Raw genomic sequence first — 17559 nt, forward strand, 5'->3', positions numbered from 1 at the left:
TTAGCATGGTTTATTTGATAATATCCTACAAAAATAATGTCAAGGTAGCAACCGGACTGTTTAATAGCTAATAAGATTATAACACTATTACACCTTGTTTTACACGATTTGTATAAGCTTGTATGGCTTAAGATGCATTACCTGTGTGTGTGTGTGTGTGTGTGTGTGTGTGTGTGTGTGTGTGTGTGTGTGTGTGTGTGTGTGTGTGTGTGTGTGTGTCAGAGAGAGAAAGGGGGGGGTTCTTTGTTATCTCAACCACTCTATATCAACCAGCGGTGCATGATGGCGAAGTCCCGCCTTGGGAAGAAAAAAAAATGGATAACCAGTGTTTTGCATTGACTGATCCAATAATGATCACATTTGTATTCACCAAGTAGCCCAAATGTACATTTAACATGTTTGCGCACGAATCTGAATCTGGCGACTCAGACTAATCTGAAATCAATCTATAAAAACAAATTAAACTGAAGGAATATGCGGGATTTATATGAACCGAATCAATGATCTGAACATCACAAATATGCTTATCATAATTATTATATTTTTCGTTAGTTTGCTTGCTGCAATCCGTAACCAATCTGCAATCCACCCAGTCTCCTCCTACCAGGAGGCTCATGTTAGGTTGCGCCCGGTGAGTTTTATAGCAACTGTTGCCCTGTGAGGCAGCGCCATAGTCACCGTAGTCCTGGCGACTGTAACCCACCAACAACAACAACCTCTCGTTCCATCACCACCTCCACCATCCTCATCCTCATCAACCAGTCCAGCCCCAGGTTTGAATATCCTTACTCTTTCTACCACCATAATTATTAGCTAGCGGAATGATTGTTCCTATTTAGCTAATGTGTGAAATATATCTTGCTAGCTTACCAGTTTTTGTCTATCATCACACGCAAGTTTATGTCTGCTTTCTTTATGAGATGTCTCTTGGCTAGGCTAGTTGTAGCTAGCAAGTGGGAATGCTTACGTTAGCGTAGCTGGGTAAGTTAGCCACTAAGCTAGCAAGCAAAATGCTCTGATTTACAAATGTTGTTTCTCAGGTATACTCTCGGGTTATCATAATAGCTAACTTACATTGCATAGCAAGAGTCGGGGTCGTGAAATAGCACAGCCAGTTGGCTAGCCAGTGTAGCTAGCTGGCTAGGTAGCTGCCTGGCGTTAGCCACGGAGCAGGTGTCTGATTGATTTACTAGTGTAGATAGCTAGCTATCTAGCTCAAACTGACCATCGTTAGTTGGCTTTCTGTGATGGCAGCTTCTTAGTACTTATTTGCCAGCTGTAAAAAATATTTATCATCGTTAGTTAGATGGCTACTATCTTGATCCATCAATTGCTAACGTTAATTGACGTATCCCTTTTGTCTGCTTCCTTTGTAGCCAGCTAGCTATAGCTAGATAGCTGATTTGCTCCGCGGAACAGGTTTCCACAAAGGCTTCGCTAGCCGACTTGGCTACTGCAGTTAGCAAATGCAGCTAGCTAGCTAGCTATAGAATAGTGAGTCCAACCTTTAGATTCTCTCAGCCAGTGAGGTTTCTATCCTAGCTAAGTTAAAAGTGCAAATTGGGCATTATCACAAACCAAGCTGATTGGCCAGCTAGAGCATGGCAAAGTAAGCCCTCATGTTTGAAGGTGTTGCAAAAAGTACATTGGTAGCTAACTTAGACATTTTACAAGTCTGTGTGTGTGTGTGTGTGTGTGTGTGTGTGTGTGTGTGTGTGTGTGTGTGTGTGTGTGTGTGTGCTTGCGCTTGCTTGCTTGTTTGTATGAATAAATAGACTGCGATTTAGGAGAAAATAGTCAGACACAGTCTATAACTTTATAACAAATGTATTACAGTACATGGATGTTTGGTAGGTCTGAAACTGGATATGCGTACAAGTCAATCTGTAGATGACAGGTGTGCCTCTGCATTTATTTACATGGTGAAATTAAAGGTTTGAAAGGGTATGCTCTAACATACTCTGGACTTAATCCAGTATTTATGAGATACGTCTTTGTAAATGCGGTTTACAGTAATGACAGTGATGCCTGTAGGCTTGGTCAGTGCATAATACAAGGTTGTCTTACTGAGATTGTATTTTATAAAGTTAGCCTTTTCACCATATGTTCTGACCTTCCTTGAAAACTGGGTGCAGGATGGAATTGCAGAGAGGGGGATACAAACTGCCTCGGGAATCGTACAGTAAACTTAAGCTATCAACGTTGGAACCATATAATTTAGCCTAGCTTTTTAGAATTCCCTGTATTGAATAACCTATCTTTGCCATTTTTATGAAGATGCATCAGGTAACCCTACATTTTATAGGCAATGCCTTCATCCAAAAGCATTTGTAATGAAGTTTGGTTTACAGTCAGTGAAATGAGTTCTGGATGTAGGAATAACTGGTCAGATGAAATTCCTAATTCCTCACATGCTTCTGCTAAGTGCTGGCCGATGGCTGTGCTCCATAACATTGGAAGCTGATGGAGGCGTGTGCAGTTGTCCCATTTCCTTTTCCATTCGTGTCATGACGCACCAACATCTCTACAAATCAGCTGTCTAGGGTTTATGTGTTGATTTGCATGTCAGTCTTGTATGACCAGGCTATAGATATGACTTGGGCTTTTCAGGTTGTGAGGAAGGAAAGTCTCCAGGTTTCTCCTTGTTGCATCACCATCATTCTGTGGTCCACAGGGTCTTCTCTGCTGCTGCTGCCCCCTGTTCCCATTAGGTGAGAGGAACAGGTGTGTCTAGTTTGTGGAGGGGGGAAGGGGGAAGGGGAGGGGCAGGTGCACAGTAGGTCGCGGTGAGACTCCTGACCAGCAAGACCTAATTGTTTGTGACTGTGAGGCCCCTTCACATTTACCTTTTACTGATAAACAAGCCATGAAACGGTCATATGCCTAGCCTCTTTTACTGTTATGAAGGCTTAAACTCTTAACTCTTAACACAAAAGCTGGTGATTAGGTCTTAATTATTCCATGATTATTACAGCATATTTAAGTGGCTAAATGCAGATAATTTCATGGTTTAGTTTGTTTATTTGTCTTAAGAGTTTGTAAAGTGGATAAAAAATCACAGTTTCAGTAACACAAATCTCAGCTACTTACAATTGATAGAAATTGACGATGGACAGAATCATCACCTACTTAGGCTAATTCGTTTGTACCTGGGATATTTCTGCTAGGCATGCACTGCAGCAACAATCATGTTGTTGTTTTCTTCATTTCTAGTCCCCTACCATATCCATTCCACACAGGCGTATGTAGGGCATTACCTATGTTTGTTAATCCCCAGCTGACCACACACGCACACGCGCACACACACACAGACAGGAAGAGGACAGGATGTCAGAAACGGCTAGTTATCAGATCAAATTACCTCTTACCTGAAGTCAGGTGTAGTGCAAAAATAGGAGCATGCCACCTGTTCCCTGGATCCAGTTCCCTTTTCAATCACTTAAAGAGGGGCTGATTCATTCAATTATTCAGCATTTTTCGTGGCCTAGCAGCATAAAATGTGTTTGGTCTGTTATCCGCTCCAGCCCATGCACATGTATGAGACATTGTTTATGGAACAGGGGACCATAAGGTCCGTACTTGTTTACATTTAAGCCCACCTCCTGCTGTCATTTGTGGCAAGATCATGCTGCTGTAGTCCTGTTCTATTGTTCTCAAGGAAGTGGAATGATGCTCCATCTTCAGAGTGTGTTTGTATTGCTGCCAGACAACATGGAGCACCACAGTGAAAGAAATGGAGCTCATCTGTTTAGTTGGAGATCGATGTTACAACCCCGTTGTAAAGCTATTTTTTTTTAATGACATCGATCAATGAAATTGGTTATGCTTATGTTTAAGTAAAATCAAATCACTTAAAATTGATATTCTGATGTTGTTGTTGTTGTTGTTTTTGTTTTAGGCCACTCCTGCAAAGGTGCGCCTTTTATTGGTTGAGTGATAATGTGATGATGTAACATTAATGGCTTTGATGCTATGATATAATAGATCCTGTCTCATACTAGGTACCCCCCACCCCCATTTCCCCAGCTGTCACTCAAATGGGGGTGGGGGTGGGGGTGGGGGGGGGGGGTGCGGCAAGACGAGTGTTGCCCTCCTCTGTGGCCTTTGTTCCTGCGTGTCTTTGTAGGGCTTGCAGTTGCTCAGTGGAGCACGGCGCTTAAGTGGGCCACAGGGGAGCGCCTGAATAAAGGGGGGAGGAGAGGGGAGGAGAGGGGAGGGACGGGGCAGCAGGAGTAAGGCAGGTGCCCTGTTTACGTCAAGCAAGTCGCTCTTCTCTTCCCCCTAATCGTCAGGGGTCTCCTCTGGGGCAGTCTACAGGGAGCAGGTGGGCTTTGTGTCGCCGTGCACTTTAGCTTTCAAAGAGCGCAGCGGAGGAGAGCTATAGGCTAGACCCCAACCGCATGTCCGCCTTTACCTGGAGAGAGAGAGAGCTGGAGGTCTCACCCGATGACGAATCACTTAGTCAGCATCTCACTCTCATTGTCTTGTTAGTTTCTGTCATCTTTAGTCCGGCATGATGATTACACTACAATCAGGTTAGCTAGCTCTATGTACCCTGTTGTCAACAGCCAGCAGATATAGCCTTTTGACATCTCTCATCAGTTTTCATACTGAATACGGAACGAGAAGTGATTAGAGTGATGCAGGGTGTTCGTCTTTGCGAGACGACGATGGCTCTTCTGATTTTTTTTGACGGAAGATTTAACGTATACTTTTATTTTGTGTGAAAATTACAGCGACAGGACTGCCAGTGGTAGCATTAACGTCATGTTCTGACTGGTCTGGCTCTAGGATTCAGACAGCATCATGCTGTTCTCTCTCAAACCACCGCTCTGCTCGAGTCAGCCGTCTCACAGTGTAGGCTATAGCTGTTGGACTATAGCTACTATATGTGTGCATTTTGATTTAATCCAACGTAATTCTCCTGTGTATACCGAAACAACACAGATGATTATCCCGCTGCCCGGTGTAGTCAGTCACAATGCTGTGCAATCAGACATTATGAAGGCAGAGATGCATCTGAGCACAACAACACCTGTTAACCTTTCGTACATTCATTTCATTGACGATGAAGAGGGGAGGGAGCAGGAGGAGGAGGAGGAGGAGGAGAGCAGACCCTGGAGAGATGCAGAGCTGTTAGGAGACCGAGGTTAATTAACCAGGAGAGGCTTGGTCATGGAAACTAAGTTGGGCAGAGGAGGGGGCGGTGGGCAGAGCAGGAGGAAAGGTAGTGTAGCTGTTCTATGATTAGCCCACGTGTAGCTTTACAGCCACCGTCTCTCTCTGCTCAAGTTGTCATTTCGCTGTAGTCTAGCGCCCCGACCAGGGTTCACTAATAGAGACGGGCTTGAGCTAAAAAAAAAAACATTGACACCTTGCCGTTTCAATGGCTATGCTTAATCTACAGGGTGCAATTTGTATACTTAACCCACACGGGTACAATGTGTATGCTTAACCTACAGGCTACTTAGTGGTATTCACAGACATCTGAGACCGCTAACCCTAACATTCATACATTTGTATGAAGTATGAACTTGAACGAGGTAAATGTGGTTGAAAATGTAATGGGTTCAAGAATGTCTGTGTGAATTACGAAAACTGCTAAAACTGTAAAGGCCTTGGCAGAGCTGAGAGAAAGAGCAGCTCTTTAGGGTTGTTAAATATTAACTGGATTTATTGCTTTGAACATGGAGACAAGAGCCCTGGACCACTGACTCGTACAGCTTTGAGTACATTCAGTCCTAAAGGGCACTTGTAGCATAGCTACAATAACACAACGCGTGTAGTGGAGTCGATTTGGAATCATACTCTATTGATTAGGTAGCCCTGCCTGAGACATGTATGTGCTCTTGGCCTAATGGTAGATGCTTGGGTCTTCCACGTGGGAGACCAGGGTTTGAATCACGGCCGTCACACAAGGTTGCAGGGTTGGTTGGTTCAGGATTTTTGAACCGTATCTATGTACTCTACTTACCAGCAGTGATTCGGTTTTAATTTAATACCATCACTTTGAAGTCAAATGAACGTTCAATCCATTACTTTGTGGTGGGGCTTAATTTGCTGCACAGCAGCGGCGGAGCGAAACGTTGGAGCTGCACTCTCAGGCTGAGGCAGCATCGCAGACGACAACTTATCGCTCCCGCGGCTGCTCTGCGGACGGACACAGTAATGTGTACTCTGACAGGAAAAAAAAATATGTTCCACCACCAAGTAATGGATTGAACGTTAACGAGGTAGCCTAGGCCTATTGTTGTTTTGGCCCGTGTGTGAGCCCGGCCCTGTGGGGTTTCTGTGACCTGGGTGAGCAGTGATGCATCAGGTGTTGCTCCTGTACTCTTTCTGACGCTGCGGTTGGTCTTATATCAAAGGGTTAGATAAGGGAGTGTACAGGTGGTCTATCTGATAACAGTGTGTGTATTGTCTCAAAGCTTTTCATTTTGGCAAGATAAGACTCCCCGTCTTCTCTGGCATTTCTCACAGCTCTTAACACCTATTTGCCGTGTAAACACCAGGCAGGTGTGAAATGCTTAATTGGAAAGCTAAAAGACTTGTCACGGGACGGTCGATCGTTGGTCCCTCTTTGGCTTTCATGTACGTTTTCTATTGAGCCAATTAATTGCAGTTACTTCTGATACAGTGTTATAACTGTATTTATATGAAAGATCTTAACCCTTTGATTATCAAGTTGCTTATCTTCCTCTTATTCGATTTGGCTTGCCTGTCTGACACCAAAGATAGGCCTAAGGCTATGTGGTTGTGGGGGGGGCCGGGCCGAGGTGGAGGTTAACAAGTTGTACGTGTATTTTTACATGTTTTGTGTTTTTTCTCCTGCCAGGCGCCATGCAGACCCCCGAGGCAGGCCCTGACTCCGCCTCCACTGTCTCTCTCCAGACCGTTGTGCCTGTGCCGCCCGCAGGCTCCACCCAGCAGGTGCCTGTCCAGCAGCAGGTACGCTTAGTGTGTGTGCCTGTGTGTGCCTGTGTGTGTGCCTGTGTGTGCCTGTGTGTGTGGGTCAGTGAGAGACTGTGTACAGTATATGCTCTGTGTATTTGAGTGATCAATGTGTAACTCTTGGCTCTATGGTTGCAGGCCCAGACTGTTCAACAGGTTCAGCATGTATACCCAGCACAGGTGCAGTATGTGGAGGAGAACAGTGGCGTCTACACTAATGGGAACATGTAAGTGTTCTTCACCCACTTCCGCTGCGCCTTTGCCGCTCCGCCGTGACGACGCTCTGTTGGTTTTTAACTTTTGTTGGTTTCCAACGGCAACAGCCTGCCCTTTTCTCTAAAGTCACTTCACAGCAACATTTCTGTCCCGCGAACATGACGCACAGGGAATAGATACCACACAGTGATTGTGTGCAGTCACCTGAAGTTGACCAGGAGTATCTATAAGTGGTGCAAAGGCTTGAGCTGCCCTCTGCCTCTCCTCCTGGGCATGGGGGGGCATGGGGACGGTGTTATCTACACACTCCACTGACTAGCCCATCTCATCGCAGCCTGATGGTGGGGCACTGCCCAACCCCCCACCCCCGACACACACACCGGCTAAATCTGCTAGCTTTGCACACACACACACACACACACACACACACTTATGCACTCACTAAGGTTAAACAAAGGAGCTGTGCACACACTCACCATTTGAGTCTGTCAACTGTGTGTTAGTACCTGATGCCCCCACCCCCCACCCCCCCCCCCCATTTTTACAGCCTCTATTTAGTGCAGAATGTAAGGATTAAAACAGATTTGCATATTGGTTGGTAAGATGTTGAAATGTCTTATTGAATTCAACTACACATGGTTATTAGATTAACCCTAATAGCATCATAGAATCACGTCAATGATAGGCAGCAGATATAATATAATGCGCATACATAAATGTAGTCATACAGTCTGCAGTCATACATGTATACAGTATCTACGTATTAGATAGCACTGTCAAACCGACATTAATGTAAATGCAGTGTTTACATGAACAGAATGGTTTTCAATTGTGTCAAACTTCCCTCCATATCACCATGTCTGGTTTTGGCACAGATCAAGTGAAGGCAGTTTGTTCAAATTTTTCCACTTCACTTCAGAAAGATCGTTTTGGAGTAATACCAGAGCAGGGAAGGCTGTCATTATATCAGAGGCCAGGGTAATCGTCTGAGTGGCTGTAGAGGGGAGAAAAAACAATCATGCAAATCTCAACTAAAACGGTGACTCCTCAGGTGATTTGCGTAACTATGGAAACCACACTTTTAGCAACGCAGGAATATAGCATGTCGAGAAGACAGATTGGCTCCGCTAATTCACACAAAATAGCACTTCAATTTACTTTTAAAGTCGTTCTGTCTGACCTATAATTTCGGGGACTTTCCCTCACTGTTGTCCCCTTTGTTTTGAGCAGACGGACATACTCCTACTCCGAGCCCCAGCTCTACAGCCAGAACAGCGGAGGGAGTTACTTTGACACGCAGGGCAGCTCGTCCCAGGTGTCCACCGTGGTGACGTCACATGGCATGGCCAACAACGGAGGAGGCAACGGGGGGCTAACCATGGGTCTGGCGGGGGGGCAGATCATCAGCAGCTCCGGGGCATACCTCATTGGGGGAAACTCCATGGATAACTCTGCCCCCCACCCTGCCGCCCAGACCACCCGAGCCTCCCCGGCCACTGTGAGTGTACGGCCCCCACTTTCTTCCTCTTTCGTCTGTCTGTGTGTGGTCCGTCCGTCCGTCTGTCTGTGTGGGCATCCCTCTCCCGCCTATCTATGTCCAGTGTTTCCCCTACCATTGAATAGGCGCCCCCCCTCCCCCACCCCCCGCTGCCTGGATCTGTTTTGCCCAGCCTAAAATGTTTTGGCTTGCATTGACCTCAATAGAAAATGTGTATGGAAATATGGCAACCATTAATGCTGATTTATAGGCCTCAGTACCCTGCCTAAAAGAAAATGGAGCAGGAAATGGCTATGTACCTGCGGCAAATCCCTCCTTACTGCCTGTTTGCAACCACTCTAGTTAGATTAAAGACCTGAACTAGCTGACATGTTAGTTAGTGTGTCCAATCGCTACTGTCTTCCCCTGCAGTCCACACGTCGAGATACCCTGTGGGTCAGTGTTTGTGAATGTTTACCTATTTGTGCTGTTTTTGCTACCTCTATTACTGATACACTCGTTGAGCACTTTATTACGAACACTATACTAACCAACCCTTTAAGAAAAGGAACCTTGCAACCTTGTGTGACGGCCACGATTCAAAAATATTCCCTTGAGATTCTGGTCAATGATGACATGATTGCATCACGCAATTCCTGCAGATTTTTCAAGTGCACTTGACTCAAGCTGTGAATCTCCCATTGTACCACATCCCAAAGGTGTTCTATTGGATTCAGATCCGGTGACTGGGAAGGCCACTGAAGAACCCTGAATTAATTGTCATGTTCATGAAACCAGTTTGAGACGACTTTCGCTTTGTGCCATGGTGCATTATCATGCTGGAAGTAGCCATTAGAAGATGGGTAAATTGTGGCCATGAAGGGATGCACATGGTCAGCAACAATACTCAAATAGGGATGATGGCGATGATTGATTGGTATTAACTGGCCCAAAGTGTGCCAAGAAAATATTCCCCACACTATTACGCCACCTCATTTACATTTACATTTATGGCATTTAGCAGACGCCTTTATCCAAAGCGACTTACAACAATACATTTGTTTAAGTAAGTGAATCATCTATCCAACAGTCATCATAAGACAAAGTAATCAATGCTCAACCAGGGGCCATTGGCAGTCGTAATGCCAGTAGGCTAATTTCTTTTCTCTTTTTTTTTAATATATATTTTATTAGCAGGAAAGAACTTGTACAGGGGGGTAGCAGGGGAGAATAGCTCTCGGGGTTAGGGTTAGTATAGGGGGGGTAGTGAGGGTGAAGAGGTCTCTAGGGTTGGGGTTAGGGTTAGTATAGGGGGGGTAGTGAGGGTGAAGCGGTCTTTAGGAGGGACTGTTAACATGAAGCTTCACCATGAGAAGGTGTACAGGTGTTCCTAATAAAGTGTTGATTGAGTGTAAATGAACTGCATCTGCATGACCTCAGTATGTCTCCTTTGATGTGCTCTCGCATGTGTTTTATGTGGTATGTTATTTTCTGTGTGATATATTGGCTTTACAGTGGATACCCTAGTGTGTTTGTGTTGCTGTAGTTACTCTTATCTGCCTCATTTTCAATATAAACTTATGCATTGGATTCTGTTGTTTTCTGAGGTGGTGAGTGTCCAAGTGAGTTTATCAGTGAGCCTGTACTGACCTCTGGTGGCATGATGTGGTTTATGCAGGATTACACAGCCTGTCGAAAAATCACTGCACTGGCGTCTAGTAGGCTGGCGTAGAAAGTTTGTGTGACCACTGGGCTCAGAACAGGCGCATCGACCAAAAATGTAATTGAACTCCAAAATGATGTAGCTGGTCAGCACTCAAAAAAAGAGATTTAAGGTTTTGTTTTCGTATTTATTGAATTCAGGGATAGATAGACAACAGTTTCAGGCCTAAGCCTTTGTCAGTGTCATTCGTGGTGGGAGTAGGCTGGCTAGCAATATTTTGCTTGACTGCCTGTCAAGCTGTTGAAATTGCAAATCTAAAAGTAGAATTATGATAATTAATAGTTGATGTGGGTGATGTGAAGGATGAAGAACTCTTTGCTATGCTGGGCTCTTGGGACTGGTTTATGTGACGCTTGCTTGGGATCTGTTCTGGATTTTCCTGATTTTTATTTTATATTTTTTCTATATTTGTCACTCAGTACTGTATCATCAGTTTACTGCCACTGCTTTATTTTTCTTCCTTTTATTGGTTGTTTTTTTGGTTGTTTTTTTTATCCTTCCATTTTGTTGTCTTTTGCTCCTTGGTCTATCAGATTGAAATGGCGATTGAGACGCTCCAAAAGACTGAGGGTTTATCCAGTCAGAGAAGCTCGCTGCTCAACAGCCATGTAAGTCGCCGTTATGAACGCCTTGCCTTGCTTGCTCTGTATCCCTCGCTCTGCTCCCTACCTCCTCCTGCCCCCTTTCTCTCTCCCTCTCCCTCTCCCTCTCCCTCTGTCATCTCTCTTTCACTCCCTCTCTCTCTCACTCTCTCTCTCTTTTTCTGGTGCTAGGGGTGCCTCCTGAGCTCTTATTTTTGTTTTTTTGGCTTTTCTCCCATCACTGTTCTTTAGTTTGCTGTGGTCTTAAGGCCTAAGCAGGGCTGGGGTATTAGCAGGGGTATTAGCAGGGGTATTTCCGTGGTATGTGGGTGCTATAGCTGCTGTTGTGAATGGAGGGTACTACAGGGCTGTGGAGATCTGTGTGTGTGTGTGTGTGTGTAACTGACAGCCCGTTGTCTCTGGCCGACAGTTGCAGTGGCTGTTGGATAACTATGAGACGGCTGAGGGTGTGAGTCTGCCACGCTCCACCCTCTACAACCACTACCTGCGCCACTGCCAGGAGCAGAAACTGGACCCGGTCAACGCCGCCTCCTTCGGCAAACTCATCCGCTCCATCTTCATGGGGCTCCGCACGCGCCGCCTCGGCACGCGGTGAGGACACTCTCCGGTCCGACCCTGTCCGGCGTTACTCCCACACAAACCTCTCTCTCCCACACAAACCTCTCTCTCCCACACAAACCTCCCTCTCCCACACAACCTCTCTCCAGCTCCAAGTCCCTCTCCTCCTCCCTCAACCTCTCTTCAGCCTCATCTCCCTCTCCCACACAACCTCTCTTCAGCCTCATCTCCCTCTCCCTCTACCTCTCTTCAGCCTCATCTCCCTCTCCCACACAACCTCTCTTCAGCCTCATCTCCCTCTCCCACACAACCTCTCTTCAGCCTCATCTCCCTCTCCCACACAACCTCTCTCCAGACCCATCTCCCTCTACCTCTCTTCAGCCTCATCTCCCTCTCCCACACAACCTCTCTTCAGCCTCATCTCCCTCTCCCACACAACCTCTCTCCAGACCCATCTCCCTCTACCTCTCTCCAGCCCCATGTCCCTTTCTGTCACACAACCTCTCTCCAGACCCATCTCCCTCTCCCACACAACCTCTCTCCAGACCCATGTCCCTCTCCCTCTCACCTGTTTTGTGGTGTGCTCGCCCTTGGCTTTGTCTTGCAGAGGGAACTCTAAGTACCACTACTACGGGATCCGGGTGAAGCCGGACTCTCCTCTCAACAGACTACAGGAGGATATGCAGTACATGGCCCTCAGGCAGCAGCCTGTCCAACAAAAACAGAGGTACAGCATAGACACACACACACACACACACACACACACACACACAAACACACACTCTCACTCACTCACTGGAGCTGTGTCATTTTAGGTTTAAGCCGGTGGCAAAGGTTGATGGGGTGTCTGGGGAGAACTTCTCAGGCGGCGGAGGGCAGCACACCCCCAGTGCAGCAGAGCAGACGGTTATCGCACAGAGCCAGCACCACCAGCAGTTCCTGGGTGAGTACAGCTTGTCTGGGAGTACAGCTTGTCTGGGAGTACATCTCGTCTGTGAGTACAGCGTTTGTCCAGCAGAGGCTACCAAACTGTATTCTTTCACTTGTAGATATTCCCAGTCTCTTTTGAGATGGGTCTAGATCGTATACCTCCATACCTCATCGCTGATATACTGCAATGACCCACCAGAGCACTCTTGTTTTAGGAGAGAGCGGTCAGTGCCTGGGCATAGAGCTGGAGGTAGACCTTGGGGATAGATGGACTAGATGGATGGATGGGCTGGCTCAGTCACAAGTAGAGGCGGTTGACGGAGCTGGAATACACACTTGCTGTTTCCCACTCCCAGCAGGACGCTTTATTGACTCTCTGAGTTGTGTTTGATACCACTTCATGAAAGAGCTCTGCAGAGTGCCGCTGTCAACAGTATGCTGACTGTTCATATTCTCTCTCTCTCTCTCTCTCTCTTTCTCTCTCTTTCATATTCTACATCGATGCCGCGATGCCCAGGCTGTCGGGATGAACTATTCTATCTTTTAATACTGATTTTAGATTTTTACTCTCGTTGACTCCCTGAAGTCGGCAATGACATTTGATTAATTGACTGATTTTCATTGATAACCACCCCCCCACCCCCACCCCCGCCAGACGCATCGCGAGCGCTGCCTGACTTTGTGGAGCTGGACCTGGGAGACACCAACGTGGATAACATCAGCCCAGAGGACATCAAAGCTCTCCAGACGCTGTACAGAGAGCACTGTGAGGTCAGAGACGTCATCCCTCCAACCCCTTTTGCATACATGCCCTATCAGATTTCACTCTCGCCGAGCGATCCGTTTCAGTTGCCCCCCCCCCCCCCCCCCCCCCCGCCTCTCGCTGTGTTCACCGGTGTATGACCTTTTGGGGCGCTCCTTCCTGTGTTGCAGGCCATCTTGGACGTCGTTGTGAACCTCCAGTTCCATCTAATAGAGAAGCTGTGGCAGACGTTCTGGCGTTACTCCCCCTCCGACTCTGTAGAGGGCTCCACCATCACAGAGAACAGGTGAGCGTACGGTAGCACACACACACACACACACACACCCTCTGAGTTGTCTTGCATCAGCTAGAAACAATACCAGGAACAACCGTCTCCTGCGTGAGAGGAGTGTGCCTGTCACCGTTGACCCCTAACCCCATCCTGTGTGTTCCACAGTGGGATCAGTGAGATCGAGGGACGTCTGCCCTGTTCCAGTCTGCTGGTGCTCTGTAGGAACGAGGTTGTGATCAAGTGGATGAATGGCTGTGATCACCTGATGTACCAGGCCCTAGTGGAGATCCTCATCCCTGATGTCCTCAGACCCATCCCCAGTGAGTGACGCGCGCGCGCACACACACACACACACACACACACACACACACACACACACACACACTCCCGAATCAATCCCTAGGGAGTGATAAGGATTCACATTATGTCCTTGTATCTTTCCATCTTTAGGTGCCTTGACCCAAGCCATCCGTAACTTTGCCAAAAGCCTGGAAGGCTGGCTCAACATTGCCATGAACGACATTCCACAGAGAATGATCCAGACCAAGGTACTGCGCTCTCACGTTTGGAAATCAACTCATTTTTCCTCCTTTTGTTGCCCTGATTTGATCCGTTAAGGGATTGGCTTCCTTCTTATTGAGAACATAGAGTTGTAGTTTGCTGTATTTGACGAGTGTGTGTTTCTGGTTTGTGGCTGCAGGTTGCTGCTGTTAGTGCCTTTGCCCAGACTCTGCGTAGATACACGTCTCTGAACCACCTGGCCCAGGCAGCGCGCGCCGTGCTGCAGAACACCTCCCAGATCAACCAGATGCTGAGTGATCTGAACCGCGTTGACTTTGCCAATGTGCAGGTCTGTCTGTCCCCATCTGTGTCCCCAGACTGTCCTCCGTCTGTCCCCTGTACAACCACCTGTTCTGTCTTTATCGGTATCTTTTTGTTCTGTCTGTCTGATTGAAGTATTTAATGTGTATCGTTCAAGGGTTTATCTCTTTATCTTGCCATCTCTCTCTCTCTCTCTCTCTCTCTCTCTCTCTCTCTCTCTCTTGCTTTACCTCTCTCTGAGAGTTGCCCCCCCCCCCTAACCCAAATCCCCCCCCCTCCCCTCTCTGACAACAGGAGCAGGCATCGTGGGTGTGTCAGTGTGAGGAGGGTGTGGTGCAGCGGTTAGAGCAGGATTTCAAGGCTACTCTGCAGCAGCAGAGCTCTCTGGAGCAGTGGGCCACCTGGCTGGACAATGTGGTCACTCAGGTCCTCAAGCCCTACGAGGACCGGCCCAGTTTCCCCAAGGCCGCACGCCAGTTCCTGCTCAAGTGGTCCTTCTACAGGTCAGCTGTCCACCACGACACAGAAATAAACATGATGATGTTGTACACACTCACTGTTTCTCCATGAAGAGAATGGCTCCCTCTGTTAGGATTGTTCATTGGGGTTGATGGGTATGTCAGACTTGAAGGCGTCATGGTGTTCTGGTGTTCTCTGGCAGCTCCATGGTGATCAGAGACTTGACCCTGCGCAGTGCTGCCAGTTTCGGCTCTTTCCACCTGATCCGCCTGCTTTACGACGAGTACATGTTCTACCTGGTGGAACACCGCGTCGCTCAGGCAACCGGAGAGACACCCATTGGTATCATGGGAGAGGTGAGGAAGGATGAAACACACACACACACACACACACACACTCACTCTTATTCTCTCGCATTTTGTCTTCTTTTAACAGTTGGATTTAAAATTTGGGTCAAAGTAGAGATTGTCAGCATTAATTTAATGGGGGTTTCAGATTGACCATTTAGAAAGATTTTTGAAACATACTCAGCCTATTTCAGGGCTCCAAAAGTATTGGAAGAAATCATATAATGTCCAAATAAAGTACTCATGTTTTGGATTTGGTCGACAGTCCTTTACATGCAATAACTGCCTGCAATTGACCGCTGGGTATATTCTCTGGTGATGCTCTGTCAGGCCCGTCCTGCAGCCATCTTCAGTTGTTGTTTGTTTTGAGGTCGTTTTGCCTAAAATCTTATCCGGAAATTAAATGCATGTTAAATTGGATTTAAATCTGAAGAACTTTCTGCTTTATAGGCCTGAAAAGCGCCATTTCTTGTGGCAACTATACATGTCCAAACCATATACTATACTATATTATACTGCACTACTACTGATCATATATTGCACTACCTGTAAATACTGTTCATTGCACTTTCTGCTATTTTGCACTTCTGGTTAGACGCTAACTGCATTTCGTTGTCTCTGTACTTGTACTCTGCACAATGACAATAAAGTTGAATCTAATCTAATCTAATCTAATAGTACCCCCTCCACCATGTTTCACAGATGAGGTGGTATGTTGTAAATCTTGGGCAGATTTCTACATGTTTTCTACATTTTTTTTTCTACAAACGTTCTTCTTGCAATCACTCTGGTGCATGATAATATTTATCTTATCTGTCCACAAGACTGTTTTCCAAACCTTTTTTAGGTGCTTTTTAGCAAACTATAACCTGACAATCCTTTTTGAGGACAACTAGTGGTTTTCACCTAGTAGTGAAGCCTCTGTAATTCGGCTGGTAACGTTTTCTGCGGATGGTAGTCTCCGACACATTCACATCTACCTCCTGGACAGTGTTCCTGATCTATGGGACAGTTGGTTTTTTTCTTAATCATGGTGAGCTTTCTTCGTTCATCCACTGTAGAAGTCTGACAAATGCTGAAGGGCATCTTATATCATCACTGTGCCTCGACTCTCTTTCTCTCTCCGCTAATCTCATTTGGGATTTCTTTTGTGTTGCTTTGTGTATTTCAGTTTGAAGACCTCAACACCATGTCCTTTGCTCACATGGACAAAGGTAAGTGGCCAGCCCCAAGCTGTGTGAGGAGTCTGTTTATGGTCTGTTTCTGTGGTACATTGTACTAGCAGTTATGAAATGTGTGTCTGTGCGTCATTCTTCTTTTGTGACACAGCTCTCAATAGTCAAGTTTATCTTCTCTTACACACAGCATAGGGCCGTTGCTGTGATGCCCTATGACTGCTTCCAAAGACCCTTTATTCATGTTATTTGTGAAGTTGGAACGCTAAATTGACCATGAAAAAAAGAGCTAAAAACAGCTTGTTTATTCTTTTTTAAATGCCTTTACCACAGTTTGTGATCAATTTCTCAACTATATAGATTTTGAATATAGAATATAACTATATAGATATGGAGTATATAGATTCTAAGTGACGGTGTGCTCCTGCTCTGCTCCTCTCTAGATGATGTCAGTGAGATGGAGAGTGACCTGGATGATGACATGGAGGAGTGTGGTGAGCCGCTGGCCAAGCGGGAGAAGGCAGAGCACGAGGTGATCCAGGTGATCCAGGTGGGGGGGATGGAGGACGGTAGTAACCCTGTGGTGGGGGTGGTCCAGCCTGGCATCCTCCACTCGCTCCCCCAGCCCCCCCAGGACCACGCCGAGCACATCCTCACACCCTCAGCTGGCACGCCCACCATCCGCCACTGCAGCGCCACAGGCAACACCTATGCCTCCGTCTGAGGGAGACGCCAACCTGGGCAATCTTCTGGGCAATCTTCTCCCCTCTCCCCCCCCGTCTCTCTCTCTCTCTCTCTCTCTCTCTCTCACTCACACTGCTCTTTCCCTCTGTCGTGTGCTGTGTTTCTCTGCACCCGGCCAGTGTTTGTCTCCGACCCGGCCAGTAGAGCAGCTTTAAGATCATGAGTACGTCCGGCTGCTGTCACACTACCAGTGTATAGAGTTAGATGTGGTCTCTGTGCTGGCTATGCTAGGATGATGGGAGAGAACCATGTAGATGTGATGCTCCTGCTGGCATCCTTTATCTCTGTGTTCTGGGGAAGGGGGGGGGGGAGTGGGGGACTGGGGGGGGGGGTTAGGTGTCCATTTGACTTATGTGATGCTGCCTTGTACAGGCATGGGGCTACTGACCCGAGCTGTATAGACGGGAGGGCCTCCATCTTAAATGAGAAATCAGATCTCACACATATTTACTGATGTCTCAAAGCTCAAATCCAAGCCACCAGCCCCAGGAGAGCAATGTCATTTGCAAAAGACTTGGTTC

General features: G+C 46.8%; 1 protein-coding gene across 1 annotated transcript; it reads left to right on the forward strand.

Moving 5' to 3' along the window:
* Positions 1-702: 702 nt before the first annotated feature.
* Positions 703-17211, forward strand: rfx3 (regulatory factor X, 3 (influences HLA class II expression)). Its single transcript, XM_083670874.1, has 17 exons — positions 703-773; positions 6836-6957; positions 7090-7178; positions 8398-8665; positions 10901-10975; positions 11379-11560; positions 12135-12254; positions 12343-12470; positions 13113-13228; positions 13391-13506; positions 13657-13811; positions 13942-14039; positions 14192-14341; positions 14608-14816; positions 14975-15128; positions 16291-16333; positions 16738-17211. Exons 2-17 carry the CDS (start codon positions 6841-6843, stop codon positions 17016-17018), a joined length of 2301 nt encoding a protein of 766 aa, XP_083527000.1. The 5' UTR covers positions 703-773; positions 6836-6840; the 3' UTR covers positions 17019-17211.
* The last annotated feature ends 348 nt before the right edge of the window (positions 17212-17559 follow it).

The sequence above is a fragment of the Argentina silus genome (assembly GCF_951799395.1).
Source record: "Argentina silus genome assembly, chromosome: 5".
In the NCBI taxonomy this organism is placed as follows: domain Eukaryota; kingdom Metazoa; phylum Chordata; class Actinopteri; order Argentiniformes; family Argentinidae; genus Argentina; species Argentina silus.